The sequence below is a fragment of the Trachymyrmex cornetzi genome, unplaced genomic scaffold (assembly GCF_001594075.2).
Source record: "Trachymyrmex cornetzi isolate Tcor2-1 unplaced genomic scaffold, Tcor1.1 scaffold127, whole genome shotgun sequence".
In the NCBI taxonomy this organism is placed as follows: domain Eukaryota; kingdom Metazoa; phylum Arthropoda; class Insecta; order Hymenoptera; family Formicidae; genus Trachymyrmex; species Trachymyrmex cornetzi.
In genome coordinates, this window is record NW_017295839.1 from 289573 (window position 1) to 307783 (window position 18211).

The window sequence follows — 18211 nt, forward strand, 5'->3', positions numbered from 1 at the left end:
TGGTTTCCAATCGATACTAAAAGTATTGTGTACACGCGAAGGAATTCGTTTGCTCTCTCTCATGGTATTTGAACATGCGTTCTTGTTTCGCTACTTGATACAGCTCGTGTTTTTCCAAATTTTTATCTTCGAAGTTTATAATACATTAAAAAAAGAATCTCTGGTAATAGCTATCGAGTGTTGAGTGGAATAATTTTAATTAAATGTTCGGTTAATATAATAAAAAATAATATTAATATAAATATAAAACTCAGGCAAATAAGAGCTAGAACACAGTTATTATTTGTGGATAATCATACAAAATTCTTTTCTTCTTTAATTCATACAAGTCAAGAAGAAAAAATCAACGTTTCAGTTGTTTTATTTGCAACCATCTTCAGGATAAAAAACTCTTAAAATTCGCAATCAATATAAAAATGTGTATCTAATAAAACCAAAGAATGCGAGTAAAACTTTTCAAAATCTCGAGTGGTTCCTCATTAGAATGTAAGAACAGCTCTTCAATATCAAAATTGTTACGAACGATTTTCAGAAATGGTTCTCTCATTCTGTTATAAAAATTTTTCCTTTTAAAAATTATATATTGACAATAATATATGTATATATATAGTTAGAAAATTTGTGTTAAATGTAATACATTTCATGTGTCCCAAACGGTTCATCAACATTTTTGTATTAATAAGATGAATACGTTAGGATGTAACACAAATTTGGTACAAAATTAATAAAAAATGTAACACTGACATAATTTCTAAGCAAATTATGAAAGCATATTACTTCGATAAAACTAACATTTATAATATCTTAAATTAATAAAAATTAAAGCAAAAACAAAGGCTAATAAGTTAAAGTATAGTAATTAGAGCGCTAATGTTCTTTATTCAAATTACTTGGTTGAATGTTTTGACTGTACTTTGAATCTTTAGCTCAACAAATTAAAAAGTCGAACACTCTAAGTGGACCAGAAATCAACATGCTCCCAGTTGTATTCTTGATGCGTTCTACCATTGATCAATTAAGTACAAAATGAGAGAAACAATTATGAGAGGTCTGATATTACTCCATAAAATCTGACGATACAACATAGATTTAATAATTACACTGATTAAATAATCAAATGTAAGAAGAACTAGTGAGAGATGACTCATCCGATGGGTCTAGAAGCGTGAGACTGAACTTCAATCGAATATTTTAACACGAAATATTCAAATAACAATTACGTTATGTTAAATTACATTCGGATATGTTTAAAATTTTAACAAGGACCGGTATTTTAACACCCGGGTCTGGAAGCGTGAGACTGAAACTTTTAGATCGAATATTTTAACACGAAATATTCAAATAACATAATTACGTTATGTTAAATTACATTCGGATATGTTTAAAATTTTAACAAGGACCGGTATTTTAACACAAATATGTACAAAATGATTTTACTGTGCAATATAATATTATAGACAGATACACATATTTGTAAATAATATAACTGAGAACAGAAAAGTATGCCTGATAAAGACGTCTTATCATTTACTGAAATAACATGTTCAGACAGAGTTTGATGTAGACAGTTGGAATTAAAATTTCAATTCTGGAAAGATTCGATATAATCGATCGCATTGGGTTCGACGCACTATGACACATGCAATTGTAGACAATGCGTACGTCTGTCTCGAGGTGCGTGGAATGGCGTGAATGAGCGTCAGCTTCGTCGTCGTTGTCATTGCAACTCGATGCTGCATTTAGCGCAGTCGAACGATGACTGGTCGATGCAGATACAATGCCGGTAATGGGGTGTGGGTCTTCTCGAGATGCGACAACGACCGCGATAATGACTCGCGCGCAAACAGAACTCATGGTAGAGCCTGACGCGTGCGTTATGCACAAACGCCGGATTTCTAAATTGCACGCAATTGCCGGAAACATCGGGACACGCTCGTGATGCGTAATCGTGTGCTCCGTACGGACTGTCAAATTCTCATCAGTTTCAAGTTCCGCCCGAGAGAAACGAGAGTCAATGACTCGCTTGTGGCAACACGCGTTTCAAGCGTACGGCATCGCCGCGGCCGCAAATAGCCGCGAGAAACAGACGAGTCGCGCGGGTCATTTAACCGAAGCTTAGGAAATTATTGATCACCGGAAGCGACCGCAGTCGGATAAATCTACGACTGAAACGTTATTCGTGCCTCTAGTGGAATCCTATTATACAGCTGCTCGAACATTTCCTACATCTCTTCTTCCTCCATCTCCTCCTTTTCCACTGATCGTAAAATTTATTAATCCGCGATTCCATCTAACAGCTTTATTTATTTCATTTCAAAATGAAAAAGAAAGTTAGGGATGTATTAAGTTTATAACGTTGTCTCTCAAACTACTCTCAACTCGTGATAAATTTTACGAAGACTTAAATAAATTTATCGCCAATATTTCACAGCTGGTTGAGAGTAACACGCGTAATTTCAGCGTTGTAATTTTCTGGTCTACAAATAAGGTAAAACGTTTAGTTAAGCACTATGTCTTACGAGCGAAATATTATATGTATAATGTAACGAAATTGAGTAGTGCGCTTTAACAGCATCTATTCATAAGTGATTCATGGAAAAAAAATCATTCCGCTCGAATTCACGACAAGCACGGTTTAGTTAGTGTTTAAAAATTTAGATAGATACAGATCTGAAAAAAATATGCTGAATCATCAAAATAATTATGTGCACAGGACGTTCAAGTATAACACACTGCAATACTTCAAATGTTTTAACATTCTAGTAGGTTCGAGCATCCAATATAATTATTTTGATGGACCATTAAAATTACTTTCAGATCTGTATCTACTTAAATTGTTAGATACCACAGCAAAATCATTCTTTCTGGGTACAAGCGGTCTGCCTGCGAGTATATCTAGTAGTGGAACGAAGTCGAATAAGAGTCGGTCTCGCGCAATTTCCCGGCTGTTACAGGGTCGACCGTATTTCAAACTCGGTTTGTATCGCAACCACCTGTTCGGCACACGAGAACAAGAGTCGCGGATGCAGTACGAATGCATCGCGCGCTCACAGACTCTTTGCCGTGGCATAGAACGTGGATTACTCGATGCGAACTTCTTTTCGAGAACACAACGTAGGAATGTAATAGCAGAAGCAATATATTGCCATCTTATTTATAAATCTCACTTCCGCTGCATTGTTAATAATTTAATACTTAATAACGCGTGAGCGCATTGCAACTTCAATTATACTCTTAGTAATGTTACGTTACCGGAAGTCTTTTTGTTGATTAATGATGCAACATATGAAGTCATTAGGATTTTAAACATTATATTAATTAATGACGTACGGAAAACACGGTTTTGTTGAAGTATTTAAAAATTGAGCTAGATACAGATCTGAAAATAATTTTGTTTGGATCATCAAAATAATCGTGTATAGGACGCTCAAGCTGGTTGCTAGAATATCAAATTTGTTTACAAAATTATTGCTCATTTCATGCTTGAGGTTTTTATATAATTATTTTGATGATCCAACAAATTATTTTTAGATCTAATAATAATTTCGTTTTTGGATCATCAAAATTACTTATGTAGGATGTTCAAGCTGATTACTTAGAATGTCAACATTTTTATAGCACTGACGTTAACACAGCATTCTACATAATAACTATTTAGCGATCTAACGAAATTATTATTTCGGATCCGTATCCAGCTAAATTTTTAGATAGTCTAGCAAATTTTATAGAACTTTGTTCTTTTTAAAAATAAGAGATAGATTTATCCATAAATTTATTTCCTTCAAAATTCGATCACCTTGTTCACGTAAGCCACAAATACTATGATACAAATAAAAATATTTGAAAACGTTCTTTTTTTTCCCGGAAAAGCTGAATGTGGAACATCAAGATTGAGAAAAATTATGCGGCATATTGAATGGTGCAACTGCCATGTGACTGTCTTTAATGCGGCTGTCTTTAATAGGCTCAGATAACGACATGGAAATCAACTTACCGAGGCCTCGATAACGAATTCGTGAGAGGTCCGAAGCGACGTGCGTCTCGACATCCTCGAATCGACAAAGTACGTGCGCGATCACGTGACGGAGAAATATATACCCTTGACGAAAGCTACAAGGTGCCCGTTGCATCGACGCGAATTTCACTCTTGGGAGATTGATAATCTCTTTATGGGACGAGGAGGACAACCGTAAAAAAAAGAAGAAAGCTATAACAGATAATCGCGCGTAAAGACTTATTGCCCGACAATTATTTTTCCAAGATATACTTCTCGTAAAAATACGTTCTTATTAAAAGATATTATCTTTTTATTTTTATTCTGTTCATTTATTTTATATCATATACTATAAGATTATAATACTATACCATCTGACGTATATAAAACATATTTTATATTATTTTTGTATTATCTTTAGACGTATGTCGTCCTCAAGGTAATAAATTGTACAAAGTCATTTTTACATTCATTTTAAACACCAGATCGTTATGATATAATTTCCAAAACATTGAAAGTTAAGTCGTAACTAGGTATATGACATTCAAAATTAATGTAAGAAAAACTGTATGACTTATTACCTCAAAAACCACGTCTAAGGATAACGCAAAAATAATACAAAATCTTTATACTACGTTTAAAGATAATGCGAAAATAATATAACATTTTACATACTTCAGACAGTATATATCTTACAGTATATCACATAATAGTATGGATGTTAGATCGTTAAGATTTAATTTTCAATGGAATTAAAACGTAACGATATGATATTCGAAATTAATGTAAGAAAAACTAACTGTATAGTTTATTACCTCCAAGACTACAAGATTAACGTGCAATAAATCATTTTCTTTGACGCGCCTCGCAATTTCGCATCGCATATCCGAGCCTCGGTAAAACGTCGAGACTGGCTAGAAGCACGCGCAATGCCGATATTCGTAAATACGCGTTTACAGATAAAAAAATCCAACGATGAAAATTACGAGGTGACTAGACGCTTTACGAGGCGCCATGAGCTGCTCTTAAGTTCCGCTCGACTTATGAATAGTATTCCTTGTATGTACTCTCCTTGTTCGTATGTACTCATGAGACGAATGCGAGTTCATTGCGGCGATTCTATCTTCAGTTCCGATGGGAACGTTCGCTCCTTCTCTCTCTCGAGGGAACCTCTCGGTACCGGCTTGAAATAAATCGATCGAGACGCGCGTTCGCGCGGAATAGAAACGCTCGATTTGCAATTACCGAGCAAGTTCGCCCCGGGCGTCATTAGAGCCTTTGAAAGTCGCGGAGATACGACGCTCTATTACGCCATTTAATGATGTTAATCTACGGCGGTCGCGAGAGCGGGTTATTAATCGCGTACGTGGACGACTTTGAAAGCATGTAATTTTGTTTCAAATCCATGTATCGCCGTTGATAAACGCACGCGTGTGCACGACGGAAACTTTGATGCCATGCCGCCGGCTTCGTCGTTTGCCGATGAGGTAACAAACGCTCGGGTAAGTTAATGATTTTTCGTTTCTCTAATTCAATTCTTATAAAACAAATTAATTAAGTTCGCTATTGGATGTCTTCATAAAGAGATTACTGGAGAACAGAAATGTTCTGTTAATGAGACTGCATTTGCGTGATGTTGAAAATATTTTTTAAGCTAAATATCGCTCTCTTGCTTCAAAAGACACAACTTGAAAAATTAAACAATATGATACGAATTTGGGCCGATGAGAATAAATCTAATTAAATATGGAAATTTCTATATTCATTTACAGCGAATCTTAGTGTCTAGATATTTCTGTGATTTATATACATATAATTTGTATACATTCTTTAAAATCAGATATGTATATCTAAATTCACACAGAAATATTTAAGCGCAAAGAAACCGCTTTAATAAAAGAAATTAAGTTTCCCAGAAAAGGGAAAAATTATTTTTCTAACTTAACTTGACAAAAAATTATTGATTATTAAAGACACACGGAAAGAATGATTTTATTGAAATATCTGAAAATTTAGCTAGATCTGAAAATAATTTTGTTAAATTCCCGAGCAGCACAATGCATTGGCGAAACATTGGTTAAACGTTGACATACATTGGGGATATGTTGGGCCAATGTTGCACCGATGAATTGTGCTACTAGAGATAATTATAAGTAAGATGATTAAATTAATAAAGGTTAATAATTAGGCTCAATTAAATAAAACAATAGTAAGAGGTAAAAAAGATCCTAATGTAAAAACGACACATTTGTTTAATTATATTTTAACTATTTTCGTAATATTATCATCTCAGTCCTATGCTCGTGGTCGAGCGTGGTGACTTCTCTCATACAGTAACATGACAATAACATAAAACGCTTAATAATTTGATAAAGCAAGACAATAGAAAACGATCAAAACGAGCATAAAAATTGTTAAATTACAATAAAAAATACATTTGAGATATAATATTAATCAATTCATATATAGGTACGTTAACACGTTGAGTACTTACAGAGTTTTCTTCATAACATATAAATTGCTTAATTGCAGTTACATTATTAGGCTATTTATCATATATGTTAACTGAAGAAGACTCTGTGAACCGAAATAACGTATAAGAATTGAGTGACGTTATATCTCAAATATATTTTTTTAATGTAATCTAACAACTTTTGTGTTCGTTTGGTTGTTTTCTATTGTTTTGTTCTCTCATATGAATTGTGGTGCGCACACTGATTGTACACAGTCATATGGAACCTACTGTTTAACGTCGATTTCGAACGACGATTTGTGTTAGAGAAGTTCTCTCTTGGCAAAGATGATACTCTCGGTGGTTTGCCATTGCCTGCCGAGAGGAGCTGCGAGCGTTCGAAAGAATTTTTTGTTTCTGCCTGGGATCGAACTCGGAATCTTTTGGCATTTCTTCGAAGCAGTCTCGTGCGCTGCCGCTACGCCACGCTCGCACTCAGTTTTTTACTAATGTTTAAATTAATTGCTAAAGTATCAAAATTTTTTACAGCGTTGCTCATTATGTTTGAATTTCTTACATAAATACTTTGATGGCCCAACAAAATGCAATCCATAATTTTTGTGTATGCTTTTAACATGATTAAACGTCATTTTTATCATTGTTTCATAACTCTTAAAAAAATATTCTTTTAGTTGTAAAAATTTAGATTTTTTTAAACCACCATTTTTTAATAGTAAGAAGTTTGACAATTCTTTATTAAATTAGTTCATGATATATATAATCGATGTGATAATATTTATTTAACTCGTTCTTCTAATAACTCGAAAATCATGTTTTTTTTAAATTATTTTATTTTTGAAATAAGGCGGAGCGATATATACTTTTTCAAACAGAATTAATTTTTTGCATTTACAGCGCACGATATCGCAGGTGCAGATTGCTCGTCTTACCGAAAGCTGCCTTGTCAGCTTTCCTTGTCAGATTTCCGACACGAGGTACCGATGGTCCTCGCAAAGTACCGACAGATTAAGAGATATTACGATGTGCAAAACGCTAAAATACCCGTGAATCCCGTGATCCAATTGCGCACGGATGCATCTCGGCGGGATGCACACGATGCGGAAACACACGTTTCGCGCGCGCGGCGAAGATCAAAGGACGTTCGCACGTCGCGGCGCGCTGCCCTTTAGATTTCTCCGACGCGTTCGTTTTCGAGGCGCGGCTAATAGACGTAACGCGCGCACATTGCGTTTACGTGTCTGTACGGTAATTCGCCGCGTGCGTACAATTAAACCTTCGTTCTTCCATATAAGCGCGTCGTAAATAATCGATATTAATCGCGTCGCGTTGCTCCGTCTTGGTTTTGAATTCGCACCTCGGAAAGGTGAACGGTCGCCCGCTCTCGTTCGTTCCAGGTTATCGCTCGATATTTGACCGATCCAATATACGTTGCGAACGACGAACGCACGTATAAAGTCGTTGCATATGCATTTACAATTAGTGCCCTTGCTCTGCGGACGAATTGTACACGGTGATTCGCAAAACGCGTTCGATTTTAATTACTTTTAACCCTAATTCGCGAATCCAGTTGACATTTCCTTCAACTACATTGTGAAAAATTGTTTATAACAATTGTTTTTCACAACCTCGCATAATTTTAAGTTACGCGTAATCTTATTCTTCAAATTTTAATTCTCAAAAAGAAAAAATAATTATTTGATTAAGTTAACTTTAAGCGAAGATACATTAATTTAAAGTACATTGGATTCGCGAATGTCAGTTAAAGAAATTTCGGAGCGATTAAAGTTAAAACGGAAAACTTCAAATTATTATCCGAAATTACTATTTCATCATTAAAACGATCGCTTTAGTTTCAGACTGACTCGCTAATTCATTTCTAAATATTCATGAATTCTGTTTAAAATTTCTGTCTATAAATAAACAAAATGTAGTAAATAAAAAGCAATGCATACTTTTTTCTAAAAGAAGTAATTCTTAAGATTTATACTGTGAATTTCGGTCAAAGAAACTTTATATAGCTGGATTTATTTCTTCTGTCAGAGAGCGATAACAGTTGAATGCAAAGAGACAATAAGAAAAACTTGTGTCACAGATGTAACAGTACCTACATACACAATAGACATATACAAACAGAGTTTCAGAAATATTGAGTTTTCTTTCAAATATAATACTTTTCATCAGATTAGAATTGACATCCCCACTTCTAAAAAATCTAACAAAGTAGAAAGCTTTGAAGTTAAATTCCAAATTGATGACTGTCAAATATTTATTTATATAAAGCTCTACTTAATAGTATAATAAAGTTAATACTGTAAATGGAAACTCAATATTGTAATATAAATATAATTAACTAATTACATTAAGTTCCATTTAATATATTATAATATAACTAATATTGTATCCATCGATTACATTAAGTTTCACTTAATTAACATTATAATATAATTATAATATAATTAAATTATAATAAAGCTTTGTTAATTATTCACGTAATTAAAATTTAATTTATTAAATCCATGTATTGTTTGACTGTATCTAACATAAAAACTAAACGACAAAGACATCGTGACTTTTTCTGGTCCTGTTTCGGAGATACACGATTGCGGGAAAGTGCGTGGATTCTGGGACGCCCTGTGTACTCGTTCCGGTAAACGACCGCATACCGTATGTAATGTGTACCGCATGTGATCCACGGAAGGCCTATGCAGTAATCGTATTCGTGCACGTCCAGACTCAACATAATTACCATACGGACCTGCCACAGATTGCTTATTGTTCGCCGTCGATTTTACTTTTTTCTTCTGGGGGAAGAGGGGCAAGGAGAGGAGGGAGGTTCATCCCCTCACTGGCAGGGGATTAACGTTGCACGCGGGTGATGCACGAGTTATTGTACCTTCACGGACGTCAACGTCGACGAGCGACGTGTGGGCTCTCTCTTGAATCGTTTCGCCGCGCCGAACGATTTTATTCGTCGCAGAACACGGTAAAAGTGCACTCACAAGGTAGCCAGGCACGTTTAACCCCCCCGCGGTGAATAATCTCGAGAAACGAATCCACGTGAAATACTTTGTTTTTATTTTAGTCGATTGCTCTCGGCGTTCGATCAATAATAACTCGTAATTTGTGTAATCTGTGATGATTTGTGCTACCAAGAATATAATTTATGAAAAATATAATTCTTTACAGTATTCATTAACGATATTATTAAATTACTTGTCAATTTAATTTGTAATATTACATATTCCAGCTTAGTTTAGGATTGCACTTCAAGATCGATAAATAATAAATTGTACAATTCATACAAATTATTACTAAACAGTAAGACTCACTTCGATCAAATATGAACTTTTTTACGTACTTGTATTTTAACATTTTCATTAACTATTATAATTCATGAATTATGAATATCAAAGGCTGCTCGAGATTCTTAAAAAAGTAAATACAGATTCATAAATAATGTCGAATTTCGGCTTCATTTCGTCAGAATTAATTTCGACATCGTCATGATAAAAAGCAAGATATTGTACATTATTACACTTTTATATAATTAACTCTATGCAGTGTTATAAAACGTTATATACTTGTTCTGGCAGAAAAAGTGGGCGCTTTTATTTCAGTGCAGCAAAACATTCGCGCGAGACAGAAGATAACCGCAATACGGCACGGCACGACTAATTTTTCGCATTTCTACGCTTTGTGTCTGCTTCCACTGTTAAAGCGGGAATTTAATAACCCCGCTGCAGAAATTTTTATGCACCGCAGTTACTTCGCTATTAAAACAGGAGTAATTAGCACTTGTTCCGCGCACGTACCACGGAAAAATTCGAGATAAGGGAACAGAGAAATTTACAGAGATTCACGTTCTTCCGTTTCTGACGCATAAAGATATTTCGCGCCGGAAAATAGCCAACTTTAATAATCCTAAAATACTTGTTTACAAAAAATTAAAACCGGATATAATTATGTAATGTAATGAGAAAGAGAGGAAAGAATTACAGAAAAATGCGTGAAAAATAAAGACCTGCGTGTATTAGTTTTTAAATTTCATAATATTTTCATGCAGCTGTAAAAACTTATTTTAAACTGTAGAAAACTTGACATAAAATACATTATATGTATCATAATAATATAAAACGAATTGAAAAATCTTTATATTTTGTAATATTTTGTAGCTTCCTTTCCTAAAAGTAAAATTTTACTTTAAATCTTCATATTCACATATTACATCCTTCGTTTTTTATTAAAGTGGCTTCGAGCTCCTGAACGATCAATGTTATTACACGATATTTGAGATATTACGCAATCATTGATCGTCATGTCACTTTTGCCGTACAACGAACAATGCGAGAGTGAAGATTTAGATGCAGAGGCCAAATATCACGTGAAGCCACGTTTCGAGAAAAGAATCGACTAAAAGACGAGACACGCGCGGGAAGATCGGAATCCTGCATTTTTTTTTTTTCGAGGAAACCGACGCGAAAACGATGTACTTGCCTGATCGAGACCCGGTAATTATGCAACGGCATCGGCATGAGCATGGTATAAAGAGAGACGGCCGCGGATAACAAGGGATTCTCTGCCCGGAGCATCGAAGGTAACGAGAGCGAGGATTGATGTCCCGTTCTGCAGGCTTGGTGTGCACGATGCGCACACATCGAGAGAATTATTACGAGAGGTGTTTGCATTAGAATAAACCACCCGGCGTTATGTTATCCGCGGTGTACGCATCGGGGAAAAGAGAGACGTCCCGTCGTTAAGATGACGAGCTGATGATCGAAGGGTCTTATTTCGCGCGAGAATAGGCGTTTTCTTGCTCGTCCGGTCTTCTCGCTTCGTCCCGTTTAAAATTAATTCGTAAAATACACCGCGGCTCAAATTGCACGTTATCATTACGCATATCGCGCGAATCGATCTTAGGCGACGCTAGAGTTTCATGACTTAATAAGAACCTGTCAAATCCGAGACAAAACTGTTTACTCTTGCAATGTATAATAAAAACGAGAGACTTTTCGCATTCAAGTGAGTTTTCGAAATAAATTTTGAAAGAGAGATAAACGAAATTTTATTTTTTATTTAACCAGAAATCTTGTAGATCTAACTAGAATTCTGGATCGTTCATTTTCCACCAGAATTTCAGTTAATTCAACTAAACATTTTTTTCCGTGTATGAATTTTCATGTCTTCGTATAAATGTGATTACAGTAATAAAGATAAACATAAAGAAATTTTATTTTTTCCAATTCTTTATTTTTAACTTCTGATTTATTTAATTTTCTATTTTTTATTTCTTATCTATCTAGAATTTTTATTATTAATGTAACTTTTGAATAAACTTCTTATAATTTTTCCGAAAACTTTCTACTATTCTACACTGAGAAAAAAAGTTGTTAACTTGACTACATGCGTTTAGTACAAGTGATTATTTAATTCAAATATTTATATACTTAAGTCAACATCCAACAAGATAAAATCTTGTTTTAAAACATGTTATTCGTTTAATTTAACAAATATTGATTTGACAAATATCAGAATTTTATTTGCGAACGAGCGGCTTTTTTCTTCGTGCTGAAGTGAGCTTCCAAAATAAATTTTGAAAGAGTTTTAATGTATCCTTTTCCAACTCTTTATTTTTATAACTTGTGATCTGTTTAATTTTCTTATACTTTTTTTATTTCTGATCTTTCTAAAGCTCTTGTTCTTCTTGTAACGTTTAAATAATACTTCTAAATTTTCTAAAAACTTCTTACTATCTTCTGCTGCTTACTTGATATATGTACATTTATCTGACTTTATTTTGATAGTAATCCATACTCATAAAGATTAAGAGATAGTAACTACTGTAAACGTTTCACCGTCTAATCGTTACCTTCAACAGCGCTTATAAATTCATCAATGCCACCTGTATGTTCTAACGACCGAGTATCTCCCGTTTTGCATACCGGCGCCTAATTATATCGTAACTCACTCGCGTGCAGCGAGTTACTCTCGATGTATCTTCCGCGAGCGCGCTTCATATTTTGCACGCAAAAAGCGCGCTTTCAAGCGGTATCTCAGGCCTGCGTGTTATTCAAATGTGGAGCTCGATGCCACACAGGATGTCCGGCTCGAATGTATATTTTCAACGTGAGTATCTTGAATAATTTATAATATCTGACCTCTTATCTCCGAAAAATTTTATGCTATTGAATTCTTCGAATTTGGCTTTAAAAATCTTTGACATGCATCGATCGTCGAATGTTTTCAAGACAGCAAAACTTTAGTGCAACTTACTTTTCGTCTTTTTCTAGCTCTAATAATTAACAAAAGACGAGTTAGTTGGACCGTTAGATTGAAGGTAATGAAAACGGGCATAAGATACTCAAAGACGGATAAATAGATATCTGAATTTGAGATTCTCTCTCCAAAATCTGAAAGATTCGAATCTCCGTATTTTTAATCACATATGCGATTTCCTCATATTTTTGCTGATACTTTGCTGAAATCATGATTTGAACGTCATTTCTTGGATTTGAACATAATTTCTTTAAATTAAATAAATTTTATTTGATTTTAAAAAATAATGTTTAAATCAAAGAAATTTTTTCACAAATCGAAGAAATTTTTTCGTTAACCGTATAGCAAAGAAACATTTCTTTAAATCGAAGTAACCTTTTCTCTGGGTGTACAATTCAACATGTACGCGAAAAATATGCGTATTAAATTTTTAATAATAGTATGATGAAGTAGGTACATGATGGCAAAAAGTTCTACCTGAATGTACAATTTAAAACGTACATGACTCATGTGTTGAGCTTCAATTGGTGTGAATTCAGCGTGTCGAGACTTATTTCTCTAACTCGATCATGCCAGAATTAGAAAGTACAAAGGTCAGCAAAGTATCAGCAAAAATGTGAGGAAATCGCGGATGTGATTAAAAATACAGAGATTCGAATCTTTCAGATTTTTGGGAGAGAATCTCAAATTCAGATATTTATCCGTCTTTGAAGATCTTATGCCGGTTTCATTAACTTCAATCTCGGTTCAACTTACTCGTCTTTTGTTAATTATTAGAAAAAGACGAAAAGTAAGTTGCACTAAAGTTTAGCTGTCTTGAAAACATTCGACGATCAGTACATGTCGAAGATTTTTAAAGCCAAATTCGAAGAATCCAATAACATTAAACTTTTCAAATCATGATTTGAAGATCATTTCTTGGATTTGAACATAATTTCTTTAAATCAAATAAATTCTATTTAATTTAAAAAAATAATGTTTAAATTAAAGAAATTTTTTTACAAATCAAAGGAACATTGTTTCTTTAATCGTATAGCAAAGAAACATTTCTTTAATCAATCGAAGCAACCTTTTCTCTGAGTGTATTATTTCTGTACCATGTCTATATGAAGACGTAAAAATTTATACAAGCGTAAATAAATTCGAATAAGAATAATAGCGCTACTTACCCGAAATCCAGCCTGATCACGGTGGATCGCCGGCGACCTCGTCGATGCGGAAATCCGGAAAAGATGCACGGCGGCGGCGGGTCATCTCTCGATTTTCGTGAACGGTCCATTTGCTCCGAGGCTCAGGCCATCCTGTAGACGAAACATGAAGTCATTAACAGGACAAGTGGTACAGACAGCGTAAGAAAGACGCTACGCAACAAATCACGATGCCATGTAAGGGCAAGAAGCGAGACGAACGGAAGGGACAAGACGAGGGCCGACTTGATCGCCTTAACTTTCAGAAGGTTAAGCTTCCCGTTTCTTTTTTTCTCATCCAAACGTCGCGACCAAGCTTAATGCGCCATCCGTCGTCACGCTGGCGCTTATTAGATTCGCTCTGAATTCCTCTTAAAGCTTCACGACACGTCTGGAAACACTAACAGCTCGGAGAGCCGACGGTTCAGTAATTATTTCAACACCGACGCGTGTCGCAAATGTGCGTGCATGTATGTCGACGACGTAAAAAATTAGGGCAAGCACATTCAATACGTTCTCTTCTAGACTGTAATAATGTAGCCACTTTATGGGACATTATAATTAAAGCGTGAGATAAATTGATTTCAAATAAACGACCTATCAATTATATTCTCTTACTTCTATATGTAATTTAATGCAATTATTTTACGTTCGAAGCTAGTTAGAAAAGTTATCTAGTTAATCAAAATCAATGATTTCTGCAGCAAGTCAAGTGTGGTAATTATTTATAATCACGTTATGTTAGAAAGCTAATAGATAACGATAATTAATCCGGAAATTGCATTACTGTCAAAAATTATCCTCAACATGCAGATGAATGTTATTTACATTTAGAAGATAATTCGAGTAAGTAAATAATTTTCTATACAATGTTCAACGGTATCGATAACCACATCAAATTTCAGCGAAGCCGGAGTAATTATCGCGCAATATCGTCATTTCCTCTTATATACGATAATACGCAATTTTAAAATGTTTACTACTAACAAGGAAACCGTCGGATCTAATCGATTTTGTTGGGCTTTGGGTACATGTAAAGAATAAAATATTGGACCTATATATATTTTTAGACATCACGCAATCCATCAAAATAACGGATTTTTTTATTTTCAAAAAATGTGAATACACTAAAAGTATAAAATACCATAAAATTTTATAGAAAATATTTTTTATATACCTCATAGTTTCCAAGATATTCGTTGAAAATAAAAAAAAAATCCGTTATTTTCATGGATTCTTTCGATCCCTAAACTTTGAAATAAGCAGATAAAATATGGGTATAATATTTTTTTATGTTCCATAATATACATATCTAAAGTTTATCAAAATGAGTAAGAAACAGTTTCGACGATTTCCCTGTGAATTCTTAAAGAAATTCACGGAAAAAACGATTTTGTTAAAATATCTAAAAATTTAGCAATACAGATCTAAAAATAACTTTGACGCTTCAAATCTCACTATCAAAATAATTATATAAGATTCTTAAACTGATTGTCAAAATTTTTTACAGTACTTATCATGCTTAAAATTCCTACATAATTATTTCGATAGTCCAACAAAATGATTTTTGATTCCATATCTTACAGTTAAATTGTTAAATACTGCAGCAAAATCGTTTTTTCCATACATAACAGTTAATGGAACGCACATTATTATAATATCAAAACGGATATCACTTACAGACGTACTTCCAATCAATTTACGCAAATGCTTTGCGATACTCTCGGTTCTATTTTAGTTAACAATTCTGTTTTAACCAGACATCGGGAAAACTGTGATTACATGCGCGATTTGCGAGTAGAGCACTCGCAGACGAATTGGTCTGATAAGAGTTGTAATGGCACAATTTACGGTGTTGATATATTAAGTCGCTATCTGATGGATATAAAGAAGCGTCTATATGTTGCGGTTTTAGTCGCAAGACAACGTGCGAGGATCTGTTGTATGAACAGCTGCGAGGAATATGTGAGTGCGCAGAGAGAAGCACGGCCCTATGATAAATTACAGGAAAAATCGATGGTAAATTTGTCCCAGCTCTCCTCCGACGTCGCCTTTTCCGACGCGTTTGACATCTTTGACTTTTTGTCCACCATAACAGCCTTTAAACGAGTGAACACATTCAAAAATGTATACGCAAGCGTTATGTCGCACCGAAAAATAAAATTACATATATCATACGTAGAATATTTGAAAAGAAACCGACTACATTTATTTGTTTGCTCTTTTCTAACATTGGAAACATCCTGATAATTAATCTAATACCTATTATGTATAATTTTTAATGTGTCACTTAATTATTAAAAAAAAACATTTATGAACGATAATTAATATTTCTAATATACGTAGTATATGTAGTATCCAAATAGTTAGATATTTTTATAAACAAACGATATTTCTCATCAGTATACAGGGTGTCTCGAACTTTTTTGCCAATCACTTTTGTGTAGATAAAACGGACTAAACTGAGTCGAAAAGTTCTCTACCTTTTTGCAATTTTCGCAATAGTTAACAGGATGTTAATTACTAAAAATTGCAAAATATTAGTCTTGAATAATTTTTTACTCAAATACTATCAACTTTACAGAAAAACTGCAAGAGACAAAAATCATTAATTTTTTCTCATAGAATTCTAAGAATTTTTTCGGAATTTTTTATCAACTTTTTAGTACTGCATTTTCTTATTTTTACCAACATGAGAAAGTATGATATTAAAAAATTCTGAAAAAATTCTCAGAACTTTAGAGAAGAAAATAAATGATTTTTGTCTCTTGCAGTTTTTCTGTAAAGTTCATAGTATTTTGAGTAAAAAATTATTCAAGATCAATATTTGGCAATTTTTAGTAATTAATATCTTGTTAACTACTGCGAAAATAGCAAAATGGTAGAGGACTTTTCGACTCAGTTTAATCCCTTCTATCTACACAAAAGTGATTGGCAAAAAAGTTCGGGACACCCTGTATATCAATATTAATTTTTAAATGCAAAGTGTAATTTTTCATCATAAGCCAGTTTTTTTTACTAAATTTTTTTTGCACCGTTCATCTTTTTTTTCTCTATCATGAGGGAAAAAGACAAAAGATGAATCGCGCAAGAAAAGAACAGGCCTTATATATACATATATATAACTGAGTTTTAGAATTCTTATATATAGATATAACATTCCTAGAAAATCGATAAAAGACTTACGTTCAAAAGTTAAGTGGATAAACAAAATTTAATACTATTTTTTGGAGTAGTTGACCGCTTCGTTCACTCACCGTCGTGCCTGCTCGCCTAATCCCACTCGGCAGGAGCGGCAGGTGGATCCTCCGTCTCAGCCCACGTGGCACACATGTCCCGTAACCCTCGCGCAACCCCGCGCGGAAAAAGGGGTTGCACGTCGCCGGTCTCGTTCCGAAAGTGCACGCAACCACAACAATCGCTCTCCCTTTCGAAGAGGAGATGAGACAGGAAAGGAGCCGCACCACTTAGTTGAACCAACGTGGAGATGTCGAAGGGTTGCGATGTAAGGAAGAAGGAGACGCGAAGATGCGTACGCGTTCGAGAAACGAGTCGCGGCTTCCGGCCTCCGCGTGAACTCGGCAGGAAGGACGGCGGGCGTGTGTAGCGCGCACGAACGCCGCCGCGACAGGAATGATAGTGGCGAAAGTGGGAGACCCTCCGGGAAATATATAGGTCCGCGGGGTGGTATGGTGGTGGACCACACGAGCGAGAGAAGGGGGAGGAGGCCCGCGCCGCGCATGCATCCCTCTACGCGCGTTATGTTGCGCCGCGGCCGTGTATCTCGCGGGATGGTGCGGTGGTACGCTGTTAAATTCACATTATGTCAAATTATACACAATTTGTTTTTAATCATTTCTAGGAGGACCATTAAGTCGGGGCAATAAACAGTGCGCAATCACATTTATACGAATTACTTTAATGTATCATAATCAAATTACAATACAAATCACCAACCCCATTTGGTTGATGATAATTTGTATTGTAGTTTGATATATTGAAGTAATTTGTATAAATGTAATTGCACTGTTTATCGCGCTAACGGCCCTCTTACTATTGATATTTTTATTTTTTAAAAGATAATAGAAATCCTTTGTGATAATATTATTATTTCAATTTTATTGTTTGATATTTAATTATTTCTGTAAGTTATCACTGCTTCTATTCAATATGTCGTTAATTTAACTAAACAATTTAACTCAAGAAAATATATTAAATTTGACATAAATTTAATTTGTTATTTACTGAGCTTATACGTTAATATGAACGTCGTTTACTTTAAAA

The 18211-nt window shown here is 34.5% G+C and overlaps 1 protein-coding gene across 1 annotated transcript in view; it reads right to left on the bottom strand.

The window, feature by feature from the left end:
* The window catches only part of LOC108770405 (thrombospondin type-1 domain-containing protein 4), a 74178-nt gene extending 56628 nt beyond the window's left edge, over nt 1-17550 (bottom strand). The window contains exons 1-2 of the mRNA XM_018521978.1: nt 17185-17550; nt 13910-14041 (exon numbers count right to left, since the gene is read on the bottom strand). Coding sequence (XP_018377480.1) covers nt 13910-14019 — 110 coding nt within the window. The 5' untranslated portion in view covers nt 14020-14041; nt 17185-17550. The remainder of the gene's footprint in view (nt 1-13909; nt 14042-17184) is intronic.
* Between the last annotated feature and the right edge of the window lie 661 nt (nt 17551-18211).